This window comes from Netta rufina, assembly GCF_964035555.1.
Source record: "Netta rufina genome assembly, chromosome: 5".
In the NCBI taxonomy this organism is placed as follows: Eukaryota; Metazoa; Chordata; class Aves; order Anseriformes; family Anatidae; genus Netta; species Netta rufina.
In genome coordinates, this window is record NC_140128.1 from 60,232,628 (window position 1) to 60,251,268 (window position 18,641).

At 42.0% G+C, this 18,641-nt stretch overlaps 1 protein-coding gene across 1 annotated transcript in view; it reads right to left on the reverse strand.

The window, feature by feature from the left end:
- Window positions 1-212: 212 nt before the first annotated feature.
- Window positions 213-18,641, reverse strand: part of KIAA0586 — a 70,651-nt gene continuing 52,222 nt past the window's right edge. Inside the window, exons 31-32 of the mRNA XM_084288016.1 lie at window positions 4,560-4,628; window positions 213-358 (exon numbers count right to left, since the gene is read on the reverse strand). Coding sequence (XP_084144142.1) covers window positions 216-358; window positions 4,560-4,628 — 212 coding nt within the window. The 3' untranslated portion in view covers window positions 213-215. The remainder of the gene's footprint in view (window positions 359-4,559; window positions 4,629-18,641) is intronic.

An 18,641-nucleotide genomic window follows, 5' to 3' on the forward strand; every position in this document is an offset into this window, starting at 1 on the left:
ATTCCAAAAAGTATTTTATTTGCTTAAAAATATTTGATATATTCACAAGCAGAATCACTGCCTAAATTTACAATCATAATCGTAACAAAAAATTGTAAGAAAAACAGTACAAAATAAACAGCACTGAAAAACCAGTGTTGTGATGAAACATCCAGACTATCACACCAGGCAGACAAACATACCAAACAAAACCTTCAGACAGTGACTGTCAAGCTTTAAAATGTATCTGTCCCTGAAGAATCCGAATCCCCGTGTATGCTGCTCGTACTTTGTGTTGGGTTATCTGTATTCATGGAAGGCAGCTTCACCGACACCTTTGCTGCAGAAACGTGTGAATTTAAATGTGGGACATCTTCTCCTAGAAAAAAAAAAAAGAGCAGAACAAAACCAAATTATTTGCAGTCTACAACAGGTACAACTTTACTGAGTCCTCTCCGTATTGCATCACTTCAGGGAAATACAAAGAGACAGACACCTGCTGCCCGCAGCTTTGGGGCATTTCAGCATGTGATAGTTCAGCCACCTCAGTTCTCTTTATCAGAGAATAAAGGGATGAATATCTGGACATACACAGAATGTGATGTATTTACATACACATATATTGTATGTACACACACACATATACATACATGATCTCCAGTAGGCACGGAGCAACTTCAAACATGTATACAGCTCCCCACAGGAAAAACAAAACAAAACAAAACAAATGAGATCTGCAGGCACTAAGAGAATCTCTAAAATCCATCGATATCTGTCTGTCTGTTTGCATCAAACCTTAAAAAACAGTAAGGCTGTTCAATACCACACAGCTTTATACGATCCTAAAAAGCAAAGCAACCTAGGTTGAAGCTATTGGCTACAAGTCCCATGAAGAAAAACACCCTGTGAATGCTTCGGCTGCCCAAAACACAAGTAAGAAGCTGTTTTAGCTTTTCCCAGCTCCAGCCCATTTCCTTGACTGCTTATGGAGGACACCAGAGGTGAGAAGGCAGAAGGGTGACAGGCAAAAGCTCCTGCGTTTAGCCACGGGAAGGAGACGAGGTGCATCAACCCTTAGGGCTGAAGGAGCAAGACGTAAATCAGGCTAGAGGAAAGGCACAAAGCAGGGCAGGAATAATGGCACTGGATGAATAGCATAGTATTCACAGAGCTACAGGAAGAGTATTTGGAGATTTCAGGTATCCTTGGGATATTTATTTTAAATGCAGCAGCTACAAGCAAAACAAACATACACGAGTTCAACAGCAAAGGCTCTCCTGGTGTTTGTTCTTATTCCAGTAAGCCATAACAATTCTCCCTTCCTCTATGATAGGCTAGGTAATTAAAACACTATTTTCTCAATGAAAAAAAGTTCTTTCACCCCAGTTAATTATCTACTCTGTCACTGTAGTAGTAATCAGCTTTCATCTGACTTGTAGCGAAGCACGCTTCAAATGACTAATTAAAACAACAAAACCCCACTGCAAAAATAAAGTTTCATTGGGTGTTTTTCATGCTCGAGCAGCTGCCAACAGCCTAGGAAGTCAAACACGAATGAAGCCAAAGATGGTAAAGCCAGTCCACGGTGCACCCTGTGCCAGCATGGGGAGGCTCTGCAGAGGTAGCAGGAGCACCAGAGTATTTTTGTGTCCCCTGGGAGCCACCACACCACCTCCTTGCCTCGGTGACTTATGCACTTTGCAAGAAGCAACATCCAAAGTTTCACTGCCTACCCTCGCTTTATGGACCGCCTTCTTCATTACCAGCCCGAAACCCTCCCCAGAGTTTGTGTTGGCATGGGCCCGAGCAAATTAACACACGGGCAGTGAGAAGCCACGAGGAGCTCAGCATCTTCTGAACGTTACTCCAAAGCACATTTACGGTAACACCCCAAAGATGTGCAAGGAACGTATGCGTTTTGCTTTTCCAGAAGTCATTCCATGAGCTTAGTCTGTAACCACGCAAAAATAGGTTATTCAGACCAGGAACAGAAGAAAAGCAAAGGGTTTGTTTGGTCAGACGTGAAGCTGACACACAGTAAAAGATGTGGATGTGTAATGCCCAAGGAAGCTCTGTAAATCATCCTAGACGCTAAAGCAACCCTCCGACACTATATGGAGTTTGATGCTTTCAAAGCTTGACTTCGTTCATAATTTCCAGTCATGTCACATTCCATGAGGTCATTGTTTCAACAGCTGTTTTCAGGTTTATGGAAAAAAAAAAAAGGGGTGAGAGGTATAAGAAGAATATTTCCTTATCCCAAGGCTCAGTAGGAACTTCACCAGCATTTGATTCTGGGGTGCTGAAAGACCATATCATATCAGTCTACATTCTTCTTAACACGTACTCTACTCCGTTTTACAGATATAGTATAGTTCCATTTTTTGATAGATATAAAATGCTAGAAGGACAGAGAAATCAACAGAGTATTTCCATCTGCTTGCTCAACTGAAAAATCAACAGGTCCCACATTATCCAAACACCCTTAAAGATAAGCTTAAAAAAATACCCAAGGCAAACACTTCCCTTTCTCTAAAGGAAGAAATCTGAAGTCTTTGACTTTGTAAGATACACGCAAAAAATACGCAACTTTCAGCACTTTAACTATAAAAAATGATGGGTATCCCATTTCAGCTACTCAACAGCCTCTACTCCATGACTGTAACTTTCCAGGACAGAAAGCTGCTAGTCCTACGCTCTACGTGGGCTCAAAGATGCAACTATGACGTTACTTTCATGTGCACTTTATCATCGTCACCTCTCACTTAATCTACCCTCTGGCATGCACAGTGCAAACGTTTTAAAAAACACTTCCATATATACATAGAGATGTCTCTGTGAAGAAATACACAAACGCTAGCACACTTTTAAATGCTCATATTTATGTTTACGTACGTGTTTTTAAGCATGCATATGTACTGATGTCTGTAGTGGACTTTTGCTGTACATCAGTGATAGTTTGCACAGCCTTTGGCCAGCCCCTTCTTTTAATACCATGATATTTTACTTTATTTCCCCCCCCCATCAGAGAGCAGCTCATAACCAATACGAAGTTGGTTTCCTCTTACACACTGAACTTTTCACAGCCGCAGATATGCAAATAGCAATGGTTATAATCTCCTGATATGCCATAAAAATCACACGGAAAATTCCTCCGCTTACAAAGCAAGGCACGGGCAATCTTCACAGCTTTTTCCTCTTTGGGAGCTCTGGAAATACTCAATATAATTCTGTAATCACATACGTCGATGTAGTTATAAAAATTTTCCTTGTTAAAATCCAATAAGTGGAACGCGGGACCTAAGGTGCCCTCCGTTCCTCCAAATTCCCCGTCACCATCTAATAGGATACATTCGTATAAACTGTGAAAGCCAACACCCTTCCTGAGTGCGCGAGGGTCTTCGGCTGGTGGAAACTCAGCGGTGACTGGAAACATCTTGGTGACCCTGGGATGGAAAAGGTCAGGTTTCAGATTAGGGATTTGTCCCGGGCTCGGCAATCTATAACAAACTCGTGTACGGTACTAAATTTCCAGATCTTTGTTTAACAGAAACATAAAAATTAATGGTGTGTCAACCATCCGGTGACCTGTGAAGGGAGTTTTTCCTCTACGACGTACCGTCACCCAGCGAGCATGCGATGTGCAAGTGCACCGTGAATGTGTGCCAAATGGAAAAGGAACTGAAACACACCGAAGGGAGGCTTGGTTACCAACACCATATGGCAACAATAAGAACAAAGAAAAATGTTTAAATCTTTCTCTTTAAATTTTTCTATTTGGCAAAATAAAAAGACTAAACAAGTCTGACTTTTAAGCCTAATAAAAACCATGTGCTTTAACTCCTTAAGGTCAGTGTCCATGCGTTGAATAAAACTTCCAATTTTAATCTGTCGGGAGGTAAAGCAGACCCTTATCTCACAGACGATGAGTGCTATCTTCACAGACAATGAATAGTGAGGACCAGGACCCGGGTTATTGTTTCGGTATAAAACCGGAGCTGTAATTACTGTAATTACCTGCATATGACTTCCTGACATTTATAAACAACCAGCACCCCCCAGAACCCTCCCTCTACTCTCTATCTGATGTAAAAACTGAAGCAGCTAACTTCTAGAGCAAGAATAAACTTCCAAGCACATGAAAAAAGGCAACGAGAATGCAGCACTCTCATTCCTTTAACAGCGCGGGGTAATCTCAATGGCTTGTTTCTTCTTCTGCCAGCTTCCAGCTGCTTCACTTTGTTTATTACCGACTTCAAAGTTTCAGATGCTGTCCTGTCCCGACAAATAACTTCCTCCAGATGGCATTATCTCAAGTGTTCAGGGACAGTGGAGCACCTGCAGATCTATAATTCAGCATCTCAAAACCTCCAATTAAGTGCCTTAATATTTTTTTTTCCTCTGTCTTTCCCCCCCTTTTGCTTTTTCCCTATAAAAAAAAGTTCTACATCTGAGATATCGTTGCAAAGACAGAGTTGTCAGAAATTCTTTACGGTAATGACTGATAAGCAGAAGAATATCTACGAGCCCAAAGATAACTGAACCACTACAAGTAGAAACACTTTATCTGCTCCTCTTACCTGTAACTAAAGATGTGAGATACGTATTAGGGACACCAATGTGTCCCCAGTCTATTTCTCCATGGATTTCTGTAGGGTAGCAAAAAAACCCACCAACACACTCATTTTCGTACCTGCTCATAGAAGTAAGCTACCAGGAATATCAACACAAGAAGCTGGATCTTCTGCAAAATCCAAATTATTCCAGCCTTGCTGGGCTGACGTATATTGATAAGAAACACCCATATTTTGATGAAAGCAATTCCGAAGGCTAAAGTGAAAGAGAAAACACACTGCAGTGTCAGTCATGTTACTAATTATAAGGAGCAGTATTTCCAGTCCAGACTCACATCTAGCTAGACCCCGTATATTGGCTTCATAACTCAGGGTTTCTAGAATTTAATGGTTTACACAGTTGAAACCTGGTACGGTAAGGGACCGCTCACACGGCCTCAAGATGGCAAAGAATACAACATTCTCAGAAATGAGCACGACCATCAACAGTTTCTCAAATAACCCGGTCGTTTGGACGAAATTATTCTCCATTCATTAGACACGATAGGTCCTCCGCTCTTCCAGCCCTGGCCCGCTTCCACCTTGAAGTCATATGCATATTTCTGTTATTATGGAGATGTCCTTCCTCAGCTCTGCCAGAAACGAAGCGAAAATGTTTAAGCACGTGTGCTTTTTAAGGGCAGGGACTCTTCTCGTTGTGTAAGCACATTGCTTACACAAGGCCCTCGACTGCAGGTCAGACCGCTGGCTCCTGCTAGGACTGAAACACAAAAAGCAAGAGCACAAGATGCTCTGCAAGGGCAAGCGACTCTGTTCTCTATCCCCCAAACAGCCTATCCCCAGCTTAACCAGCTTCATGACAAACAGGAAAGACTCTAGGCAAACTTAGGCCAAATTTCCAGGGCTGAGTTACATGAAAGGGATAGATTTACAACTCAAAGCCATCAGTTATTCTACAAAAATGGACTGACATCTGTAGGGCCGGAGCCAAAAATGTCTGGATCTAAAAGCACGAGTCGACTGCTTGAGCTGAAAAAACACAGTTTCATTCTCAGAGGCTTCAGCCAAGTCATAAACCCCATAAGTGGGCTACAGCCACCAGAGGAGACAGAAAAATATATAGTACGAGTTCAGTCGAAGTTTTGACCTAAACTTGGCAAATTCCATCTTCACATGGTGTAATGTACTTACAGAAACCGTGTGTACTAACGCACAGAGAATAAACACGCACACACACACAGGCTTTTCTTTTTTGTTTGTTTGTTTGTTTAAGCCGTAATGTATATCCTAGCCATAAACATTGCTGAAAAGAAAATAAATCAGATCCCGAGTCAGTAGAGGAGGGTGGGACCCAGGCTAAGCAGCTAACAAATATTTCAAAGCAGAATACTTGAAAATGGTTTTTCCTCCTCTCAAGTCTGAGTTCAAGGTTCAGTGGTTTTCCAAAACATGTTATATTCCCACCACCAGCAACACTAAACAGAACAAAAACTAGAAATACATAAAATAAACTAGAACCAGATTTTTCAAAATCCTAATACAGTTGCAAGAGACCGGTAGGGAAGGGCAGACAGAAAGCAGCTCCAAAAACATCTAGGAATGAGATTGCAGAGTTTACTAAATAAATATTTCCTTTTGGTGACTAAAATCTCCTCTACTCCCTAAGATCTGGCATCGTTTGCTCTGCAGAATATCTCATTGTTTAACAATGAGGTTCCCCAGCCATATCTCTTGCTGTTGCTTCCCAGCAAACCACTTCCAAAAGCTGTGTAACGATCTTTCCATATAGCTACAACATTATTAATACAAAGAAGAAATATTAAAAGTCATCTTCAATGGTCCGTATGGAAGCCTGTGGTTTTTTGGATGTGCGAGCGGCTGAAAAGAAATCATCATTTGGGAACTTTTTAGCCTTGCTGCTTCTTGATGGCAACCATTTTCTTGTGGAAGAAGGAGAGGAGGGGGCTGCAGTAAACCTTGAAGCAGCAGGTATCCAAAAAATTGTAATTATTCAGAAGTAAAAGAGACAATGAACAAACAGGAGAAGGAGCCAGCCCATCACTGGTCCAGAGTCTTTGAAAAATCACTAGGAAAACACGTAGCTTGTGCAAGGCTGGGGGGGGAGAGCAATCTCTAAACCCACAAGAGAACCTAGGTAACAGCTGGTGGAGTTGGGAAAATCTGACAAGTGATAATTAAAAAACAAATATCTCCTAGATACTATTTTTTTTTTCTACTTTCTGCAAAATCTAACAGGCAAGTGGAAGGGAAGGCAATTTTAAATATAAAACTAATATATTTAGCTCCATTATTCACACCTTCATGTTTGGGGATCCAAAATGCCAGGTGCTGAAGCAAATTAAAGAAGCCCAGAAGAAAATGGACTTATATGATCGATAGCAGGAATGCAGAGCAAATTGTAAAATGAACTTACGTAGACCTCCCTCAGGATGCAGAATCACTCACTACAGTCCTAGCAGTAGGCCTGGCTCCCCTGAGACCTCCTATCTTTACATATTAATTGCAGTAATACTGCCAGCAATACTGCCTCCAGCTTATCTACATCATACCACAGCGCTAGACATAATAGCATTCAGAGCCTACATGGGGAGTGGCAAGGGAAAAAACCAAAGCACCTATTTAATTCTTGAAAGTTACATGTCTTGTTTTTATTTTAAAATAATTAAGCAGCAATTTACACGTGCAATTGGAGCTGAACAAACAAATGCAATCATGTTTCACCATAAATCAGGGCTGCAGTGGGTTTGAAAACGAGCATCTTCCAAGATAATGAACGATGGGTGTCCCAGGGAGAGAATTCCCTAAGTAAATGAAGTTCCCTTATAGGTTTTCATAGTGGCCAGAACACTTTTTGGGTTCCTCCAGAGCCTGTTTCTGCCTCAGAAGTTTTGTTCAGATCAATTTGGCCTAGGCAGGAGGTCACCAGCAGTAGGATGGCTCTCACATAGCCTTTGCCATGCGGTGTCCGTAGCACTCGGGATGTGTGTTCGAGGCAAATGATGATCCCTGCTTATCAGACAGGTTCCCTACATCGCAGGTCAAGACCGAGCATGTTCTCCGCAGTGGTGTTTGCACTGCATCTGCTTACTAAACATGGCATGCTCCATTAACTCCTCAGCTACGTGACTATTAAAACAATTGTTAGGAATGTAAGAGAACAACTTTCAGTGAATGTGGGAGAAGTCACAAGCTGCTTTCTGTCACTTGAAACGTGATGGGAGCCCTTGATGTGCTCTCTCTCTCACACAGACAAGAGGGTTTCCTGGGCAGGAGCCCAGGATCCCCTGCAGCCACGGCAGCAATGCACACCCGGGTCACAACGCAGGCTCTGGGATGGACATCAGGAAGAAAAGAGAGAAGTTTCTGTACCACACGGCCCCCCAGGCTCTGCTGCAGGGCAGAATTTCCTCACTGCAAGTCACTCTCCACAGGTACTGCAGTCACTAAATGCATCCTTATCATAAAAATTTATAAAAGATACACACAGAACAAAAACCTGTTCAAATAACAACCTTTTTTTTTTTTTTCTAGATGACCACTTCATCTCGTTGTAGTTCTCTATCCTGAATACTTCCACATTCACACAACCTCATGCATTTGTTTTGGTGATTTTCACTTTCAAAGTCATGGGATTCTCCATATGGAAACAGTTTGCCATTACTGTACTATCCTTACAAAAATGTGCCTTATTAAAAAACCTATACCTACAGCACAATTAATCCAGTTTGGTAATTGCACCTTTTAAAAAGATCATTCCCCCTCCCCATGAAAACAAAGCAAAGCAAGGCAGAACCAATCCAGCCCTATACAGTTAGCATTTCTCTGATTTATTTCAATAAACACTGCAACATCTCTACACACACATTTCTAGCATGCATGTTGACAAAGTCAAAGTTAAAAGACCTTCTTTCGAGCCATTTGTTAAACAGCAGAAGATGGCCACTGAAGATCTTACTATTTACGCCTATCAATTAACTTTGAAAGAAGTACTGGCAATAAGCAATTCTAGGAAGTCTAAGGAGGTAAATATTTTTTCTATAGCTCAAAAAGAATACCATACTAACCTACATAAGTAGGCATACTTTAAAATAATAAAAATATTAAATGTCTTTACTGGAAGATCTGCTGGGAGACACTTAACACACAAGTGTCCAGACCCTGTTCTTACAAAGACCATCTAAGCCTCCTCTTGAAATGAATACCAACACGATGATGGGTAACACTGCTTCTACAACCTTGTGTCCTGGACCAGAGACTTGGAAACGTCTGACAGCAAATACCTCTTTTTTTTACAGTGCTACTTTGACATTTGTTAAAGTCTAAAATGTTTAAACTTTGTGCAATAGAAATGAGCATTCTTCCTAAAAGAAAAAAACAAAGGTGGGGAGAAGAGGAGAGGAGAGAGAAACAAAAACCCAAGCACCTGTTACATGGGAAAGGACAAAAACAAAACCCCTTGGAACACTTGGGTGACTCTGACTGTTCGGGGTTGGAACTAGATGATCTTTAAGGTCCCTTCCAACCTGAGCCATTCTGATTCTATAAAAGAGCTCACAAATAGCTCTAAATCGATAAAGTCATTGAACTGCAGAAACACACTGCTCTACAGCTAGGCAGCCTACTTAGCATACTCCTTAACCCTTCATGCACTTTACTACTTATTTTAAATGACACCCTTCCATCTCTGCTAACTGCTGTTAGAAGCAGGGAAAACACTGCTGATGCCCCCAGCAGCACTGTGCCTCTCGCAGATTTCTGCACTGCCCGAAGGTCCCAACAGCAGCAGTGAAACCAAGGACTGCTGCAAGAGACCCAGATGCTGCTCTGCACAGATCCCTGAGCAGCAGCAGTCCGGCAGGTTGGCTTCTCACCTGGGCAGATGTCCTTCACCTCCAAAACTGCTCATACACGAATCTTGAAACTTCGAAGAAGCTGGCTCTGCTACCTGGTGGTGGTAATTCTTTTCCCTGCCCAGCGCCAACTTCCTTCAGAAAGCATTGCTCTCTCTGACAGTCGCTTTTCCCAGTCCAAAGTGGTGGTGCCAAACTTGGCTCGCACTCAGTTCACCAACAGCTTTCTTTACTGCTTTGGGCCGCGTGATTAATATAGCTCGTAAGCAGCCTGAATGAAATTCATTTATCAATTGTCTGGGTTTAAATATTCCTGGCCACGATCTGGAGTGGAAAGGAATGCGTAGGGAAAGCAAGGAGGCGTGTGTGGGAGCGGTTTCCTTGCAGAGGTGCAGGATGTTGTGTGCTCCACGACTCGTGCAGGTGAGCAGCACAGGTGCTTGATCTGTGCACGGTGCTAGAGCACACGCTGCACCTCCTGATCCACGACTTGTACGGTGTTTGTAGGAAGAGCAATTGTGGAAATTACCCTTAGAAAGCAACTTCTGGCAATGACATAAAAGCAGTTATTTGAACACTCCCCATCTGCCACAATCACACACACTGTGCAGCAGTACAAAACGCACAAAGGTACAAAAACTCCTGAAAAGCTCTGCAGGCCTCGAGTTGAGATGAGCTCGCACATAACACACAATTCCACAAAACAGTAGCTGAAGCCTGGGACTTACAAGATTTGCAGGTGAAGAATTAGGATCTAACTTAGTTACATATGTACCTCAGGTGCGTGCAAGGCTATACAAAATGTTAATACTGAAGAAAATCATGTATGAGTCATTTTGGTCCATAAGTAGATTTTAAAGGATCTTATGGAATTTAACATCTCTCCAGTAACTTACTTGAAGCCAATTCATTCATATCACATATGTATTACACACATACCTCCACACTCCTAGGTGTAGGAACACTTACTCTGCAAGTACCAGATACATCGGTCTGCTTTCCTGCAGCTTCTGCACACAATCATGGGAGGATCGGAAATTTTAAACACATTATCCATTATTTTCTTTCTTTCTTTCCCTCTCTTAAACATGGGCTATCACGAAAGAACCGATTCCAGAATACACTTAAAATTCTCTACATAGACAAGTTTGGGAACACATTTCCCCTCATGACCATTCTGTCACTAAGAGCTATATGGCTGCACTGCCTGCACAAGAGCAGAAAAGAACATCTACGTTAGAGAACAACATTTCAATGTCACTGTTATTTGATATATATATATATATATTTAATCTTTAAGGTCTCTGAGAACAGGGCAGTCTCCTACGACATGGGAAGCCTGGCAGAAAGGGGCCTGGATCACACCTGGAGCCCCTCACAGTTCTGTAATGCAAACTGCAGCACAGTTTTGCTGCCCAGGTTACAGTGAGTTCTCCAGCCCTTCCCTGCTCCTTCAGGAGAGAAATAAACAAGTTAATGCAGACTCAGTGTTCACTGCTCTTTATTTTCAGGGAACTGCTTTGAAAGTGAGTACAGTAGTAGCCAAGGTGCAGCATTATTCATACAACCTACATTTATCATGCCCAGAAAGTTTCCTGTCTACTGCTGGAAATGTATTCTAAATCTGATAAGAAAAATCCCCATTAAGAATCATTTGCTTGTTTAATTTTCACTTATTGAGCTTTAATGTACCATAAAAGTAAGTAATAACAACAGTGCCTTAAATAAATATCGCTTGTCTTGTACTCATTAATGTTTTAGAAGAGCACGTAACTGCCTCTAGATACAGGAAGCCGCTGGAAAATAAAAACTAACCAATCATATAAACCAAAGTAAGAGCTTTAAAGAATTTTTTGTCGAGGCCCGAGTTCAACAAAAATGTATTCTGTTCACTGTACACACGACACCGATGGGAATAAGAGCCAGTTCAAGTTCTAAGTTACCATTACTTGGGTAATAGCTTCAAGCTGCAAGGCACAGCTGTATAGGCCCAGCCAGACAGGCTATCACAGCAATGCTTTGATAGCATGGGGCCCTTAAGTGTCAGGATATAGAAAAGGCAGCAGTTGTTGGCTGTGAAAACAGTCTGATACAAACCAGATGGGGACTTACTTGATGGGCAACACAAAGGAAAACAATTGGCTCATTCAACAAAGTCAGGCCACTGCCCCAGAGAATTAACAGAAGACAATAACAGTCAACCAGAGTTGATGCAAACAAGAAACAGCCATGTGGTTATGGTTTAAGGAATTGTTTCTCCTCAGACTAAACATAAAGTTTTGATTTCTAATTCTTATATTCATTAATTTCAGTCCAGTTTACAAGCACCCTCTTCCTCCAAAGCCGTCCGTGTAATTCATTTATGTAGCACCAGCCTTCACACACCTACTTAAACAGAAAAAAATTACATGACAAAGAAGGCTGTATTAATCTAATGTTTCCTGAAGAATGCCAAGACCTCAGACAACTTTCTGAACTGTGTCAAACAACACTGCAGATGAACAGCACACAGCGTGTTATTAGACACACTAACTCTGAGACATTTGCATGAATACAGCAGTATATTTACCGATTCGTTCCGATTTTAAATGAATAAAGCCCACTAGGTCACATGCTGAGTTACTGGCATACAGATGTCTTCCAGTTTTGTGCAGAGTTCTGTGTTTTTATTTATTTTACTTTCTCAGAAGTAAACTTCAGATCAATTATGTTACCACATAACAGTCTTGTTTGTCAGGCTACAGTGGAAAGTCTATTAAAAAAGCTATTATCAAGCTTTTTTGGAAACGATCACAAGTTTAAAAAACAGCTATTTCAGCCATAACTCAAAAAATCCCCAACCCTTTCAGTTTGAGAAGCATGTTTGTAGAAGATTATGGTCCAAAATCTTAATTGCTCTTGCTGTTTTATTACAGGAAATATAAAAGTGACATGTGCAAAGGTATTTTGATTACAAATTACTTACAGAGATTGCACAATAAGTCAGACCTCTAAGGGCCTTCTGCAATTTCACTCTCAGACTGAAAACATCTGAACTTTCTTTTCATACACTTCAAAATGCTCGCTCTGGCAAGCTCTGTGCTGCAGTGCTTGGTATGTAAGGTTGGACAGCACATCCTCGGGGTACCCAAGCAAGCGTACCTACAAAATGTGGTGACAATGTCCTGGATGCCTTAAATCCCATCGTCCTGGGATCCGTCAGCCTCCGTGCACCACCACACATCTCCTGAGCTCCACTACTGCTGGAGATGGCTTGATTCATGGATTTCTGAGTGGTGTTGGATGAAGTAAACATCTTCTAAATATACCGCTCTGGCCTACAACGGGTATGCATGGAGACGACTCTTCTTTATTAGTGCTTCACTTCCCATGCAGACTGGCAAAAAGAGCTGACTTAAAGAGCTGAGTGTATGGCTCTCGTTTAACAGCCAACTCTGGATAGACAGAGCTAGGGAGTTTGTCCTAAAAGGGAGGAAAGGACTTACTGAATTAACAGAGTACGGGGTCAGGGGCTCGCTGTTGTCCTGAGTGGTTCTAACTTCTAGCTGCTGGGGAGCTCGAGCCCGTGAGCACGGTTTTATTTCAGAAAAGACTGTAGGTAGAAAAGGACATTTTTCCTTCAGTTTCCTGCCGTAAGCACGGAGCCAACACTCTAACAAAGCCGTTGTGTGCTGTGCTCTGTCTGAGCTCAGACATCTCTCCAGCAGGACCACGAGGCTCCTTTCCAAAAGCGCAGCCAAATTCTTGAACCCTCCGATGAAGGGGCGGGTTGTCACATCGTAGCAGAGAGGATTTCGCCTGCAGTGCTGCTATTATTCATTTTGCACATCATATATATCGGGGTCAGAACGCATTCTTTTTACGTACAGCTGAAACTTTGGCCTGAGTCCCTTCGTTAGGCCCTCTCCAGATTAGGAACCCCAGGAACAGAGCAGCCTTTATCAGCCCCTAACCACAGAGATACCGACTGTCTTAGCCTCGCGTTTAAAAGCAGATGAGAGAGGAGCAAAAATCTCTCTAAATCCCACGTCTGCCTGCACAGGCAAACCCCAATGCTTCTATAGCTCTTGTAAAAATGGTTTTAGACAGCGTTAGTCAGAGAACGCCTCCACAAAGGGCTGTATGCAAAGGCCAGCTGGAGCAGGGGGAGGCACGACTGGCCGTCCATTAACGTGAGGACTCTCAACAGGAAACTCTTTCCCCCCTCTTTTCTTTCTTTTTTTTTTAAAAACAACTCAGGAAGGAAGCTTCATCTTCAGAAACAAGCGTTCCCTGTGTAATCTCGCTGCTTGCATGCCTCTAGGATCGGTTCCAATTACCGAAAGCAGCAACATGCACTTTAAAGAAGCTAATCGTGTATTTACACTGTAACACAAGCGAGTAAATATTTCCCATTTATTAATTGTGATTTACATAACAGCGCACAATGGCAGCTGTTAAGTAAATAAAACAATTTTCTCAAGATCTGTAATTACGGTTTTAGGGTTATAAAAACAAACTGGGAAAAAAAAAAAAAAAAAAAAAAAAAAACACCAAAAAACAACAGAAATGAAGCAACTGCCAGCAAATTCCATGCCTCGTACGTCCACTGAAGATACGGTGGCCTGACCAGGGACAGAAACTGCAGCTGTTGTGCTGTCTTTAAACCAAACACAGCTCTGCCCAAGTCTTGCAATAGGTGCAGTGCAGAAAACGAGGCCACAGTATGCAGCGCTGAGATGATTGCTGTACTGTAACAACAGAGGTAGGATGCAGATCAGCAGGTCGCACCAGATTAAGCCTAACCTGCTTTGAATGCATAATTTTGACCCAAACCGTAAATGTGATTCTACCTGACTCTGCGTGGCCTGTGAGATGCACATTTTCATTCTTTGCTTATGGTTGATGATGGATTATTTTGCATTACAGACGCGTGCCTATCTGACACTAAAGAAGAAAGTGTTAATAGAAAGTCAAAGTCATGCTGTACACAAAGAGAAACAGTCACCTCCCTGCAGCTAAAGCGTTGGGGAAAAACACATTTTACAGAACTGCTACGAATTTTGTGTCACACTCAGCGACTTGCACTCAAGTTGTTTAGAAGCGTGCTTAAAAACAGCTCTTCCTGCTTTAAAAGCAAAGCAGAAGCTTTACATTAGAGAAGAAAAACAGTCTCCAAGTGACAAGAGATACACAAAGGTTCTAAATCTAAATTAAGATTTTGAAGGTGTACTTTTTTTTTTTTTTTTTCCTGAAAGACAGCATTCATGATGAAAACCAGAACACAGTAGCCCACAGACAAAATGTAACCCATCCCCGTTATTTACTACCGTACACCTACAGCCACCGAAAGCATACTTGAAACAGGTATTTCAGGGACGAGAAACTCTGCTATTTTACTTTCAAAATGAGTTTTATGGAAGATAAAAAGTGCTTTAGCCAAGCCTTACATCTGCACATATTCAACCCTTATAAAATGGAGTCCCACATGCAATCTCGGCAGAGAGCAACAGGTCACACATTACATCTTCAATCTTCACTCACCAGTCCTTACCCCATTTTGAAGAAGAAAGCTACTTTGGCAGACTGCATTTTCTCCCAATCAGCATGTTATCAAAGAGGAGCAATGCAATTATTTATATAGTATTCCTGATTCGGAAAACTTCCTAAATAACATTTACTCTAGGGCCTGTTGCCTTACTTGAAAGCTTCCTCTACTCCTAATTCTAAGCAATTAACCTTGACATGGCCTATCTTAACGTGGGCACTGCAAAGATTTCATATTCCATTATGGGCAGTCTTTGTATCACTGTATGGAGAAGAAGGTGATAGAAAAGCCTGGCCTCTGTTCAATGCATAGAATAGGTCTGCTTACTCCTAAAGGATCCACAGAAATGAGTAAAATAAAATACGTAGGTAACTACACTGTTCATGAACATGAGAATTGCCTGTAAGTCAAGCCCTCTCACAATATAATAAGCAGTAAAATTAAAAAATAATAATACTGTTACGATTTGACTGTGGACACCAATCATCTAAATATCCATCGTTATTGGCTAGTTCGGTTTTATTAAGAACAACTTCACAGCTATGCCTTGCCTCGGCTAGCAGTGGGAAAATTTACAAAGCATTAAAAAAGAAAAAAGAAACAAGTTTAATGGCTGAGAATGACAGCGTTTGTAAATCCCTCACTCCCTTTATAAAAGAGGTTTGCAGGCAAAGACTGTGGATTATTCATCGCTCGCATTAAGCTACCTCCACACGCTGTATGTACCGTTGTCCTGGTAATTTCTCCTCTACCCAGGCGTTCCTCACACAAACAGCTGGCTCCTTCTGATTTTGATGGAGTGCTTTAAAAAGCTGAACCGAGAGCCTTTGAAGAACAGGTAGAGCTGAAGGGTGTCCAGCTGCCCCTGCCCAAGGCTCAGCACAGCCAGGAAAGCAGAAGCTGTTCATCCTGGTGCTTTTCTCTCAGATGCTTACAAGCCACGAAATTATAAAGGGCAATATCTGCTTCCTCTGCCAACCAGAAAAATAAAACAAACCCTTTGTACCGAGGAGAGAAAGCCCACGTTTCTCCTATTACTGCGCTGTAAATGTTTCTTCGAGCTGAAATACGTGCTTGTAATGCTCTTTGTCTTCTTCTGTCACCATTCAGTATCCACACAATGAGTCACCAGCCTTAAAGACTTCCTGGCCTGATACCAGTGCCTTCTAAAAAAGAAATGCAACTTCCACACTACAAAGGAAACGTGAGATAAGAGGCTTTCTGAAATGCCTGCTAACCCAGTCCAGGATGGTCATCCTAAGGGATCCTATAGTGAAACCCACCGAGTGAACCAACTGGGAGTCGGTCTAGCTGAGATGGCTGGGACGGGTGCTAAGGGCTGCTCAGCCGATCACATTACCACAAAGAGGATGTGTAAAGGGACTTCAGGCCCTATACAACTGAGCAGCACATTCAGGAGAGACTGTTCTGATACCTGCCACGACCTGCTGCAACACACACGGCACACAGAGCAGCTCAGGATGCTCACCTCCCAGCCACACACCAGGTCCTTCTTAGAAACCATGGCACAGGGCTGTGGAACCACTAATTTGCGAGAAACTTCTCCCTCCAGAGAAGAGCTAACTGGAAACAGCCCTCAGGCTGATGTAAGCATGAAGTACGTGGGGAGTCTCTGTCCTTAGGTGGCTTGCCCGAGCCCATTAATTTTTTCTGTGTGTCCCCCCTTTATATAAGCAATGTTTGCATGAAAGGGGAAAGCAGGTCAGCCCAGGCGGCTTGCTACCATCTGCTTTTATTCAGAGCTACTCAAGATCAGTGCCAGTGGGATCGGTGCCCATTTAGGAGGTTTATTGTGTGTGTTTATTTTTTGTTCTTTACAATGAAGGCAACAGCAATTACTGTAAGTTTGTAAAAGTGCATACAAATCATAATACACAATACAAAGCTGCTTCAGTCAGATCCCAGCGTGTTTACACATCCTCCACAGGCTGTGAGAAAGGCAGCTTTGGCACGACTATTTGGATAGCCTGGTGAGGAGTGTGTTAGTGTCCAGGAGATCTGAGCCTGTATCAAAGCCATACCTTGCCTGCAATGCACAGCACCTCTGATGGATTCACCAGCACATGAGAAATACACAAAAGAAAAGAGCCCCGCATTTTAGTTTTGGTGCTTAGCTCCTGGCTGGATGAGCATCAGGGAAATTAGCAACGCTGCGGTAACCTACTCGTATGAAATCCCTCTTTGCCACCAGACAGGCTTACAGTAGGTGGATTTGCACAACTAGAAAGTGGAACTGGTTAAAAAAAAAAAGAAAAAGAAAAAAAGAAAATCAAAAGGTAGAATGCCAAAGTGGAAATAGCAATTTCAAGCTCTCAGCTGGTATGTTACAATTCTCTTAAGAGTGGATATGCAGCAGCAAGAGGTTCTCTCCTCTTGCTGATGACTCCGCCTAGAATCTGCCCTGCCACTGGAACAAGATATAAAAAACAACCAAAGAGTAAACAAACCTTTTAAATTATTTTTTTTAAAGGAAAAACAGGGATAAAGCAGGGGGTGGGTGTCACATGCAGCTTAACAGAGCTGCCTGCCAGTGTGGACTACTTTGGTTCCAGCAGGTAGCCACAAGAGTTTAAAAAGCAAATGCAACTATAAATCTACAAAATTTAAAAACAAAACTAAACTAAAAAAATAAATAAATCAGTAAAATTGGAAGGAAAGTCCTTCACATTATTAAGAAACACTTTAGAACAGAAGATCCAAAGAACCCTCTGGTGTCTCTGCCAGGAGATGCAGACAGCTACACCAGGTATCGTATGATATTTTGAGGCAAAAAGGACATACAAACTCCACAAGGTGCACAAGGATGCTCGATGTAGTATTTCCAAGCATTTTTCAGGTTCCCAGTATGAAAAAGGGACCAGTCCAGCATTACTAGCACACCATAACCCCATGTATGAATCAAGTACCAAGCTTATTTTTGTTACAACCCTGAATTTCACGTTTATGATACAGGAAATGTGCTTTGAGGGTTACCACATGTCACTGGATTAGATCACCTGCACTTTTTTAAAATCTAAGCTTAGGGAGAGAATCAGATGAAAATTCCTAAATATTCAACTTGAGCCCCAGTAAATGTGAAAAAAGACAAGTAAAAATCCAAGTATTTCACAGTCTCCAGAGGAAGAAACCCTTTAATTAGTGACGATGTCAGTATGAACGAGTTTTTCTTTCTCTTTCTGCTGAAAAAAAAACAACTGGTGCTGGAATTTAAGTGAAAATTTCTAGTGCCATGTACAGACCAAAGGAGGGACTTAGCCTCAGCACAAGGCCAGAAGTGCCTTGGCAATACTTGGTAGTGAGGCAGTGCTGTCTCCCTCTGTGCCACTTAAGGAGGCATGCAGGAAGAGGAGAACTCTCAGAAATAATTTCAACTTCTGAGAAGCTGAAGGAAATTGTGAAGTGACCAAAAACCTAATGCATGCAAATCAAAAATGAAAAGGGCCAGGTAAATACATGGTGTGCAAAGGACCACAGAGAGGAGAGCATCTTCTTGAGCATGTCAGTCTCTAGCAGATCCTCATCCTGCAAGGCAGTATGAGACTGCTTGGCTCAGCTTTCTGTAGTAGAAACTATTTTTTGATTTTCTGTTTTTCTGTCTGATTATTTGTATTTCAATTAATTAAGATGCCTTTTGTCTGAAAAATAGTTGAGGTAATCACTGGGGAAAAA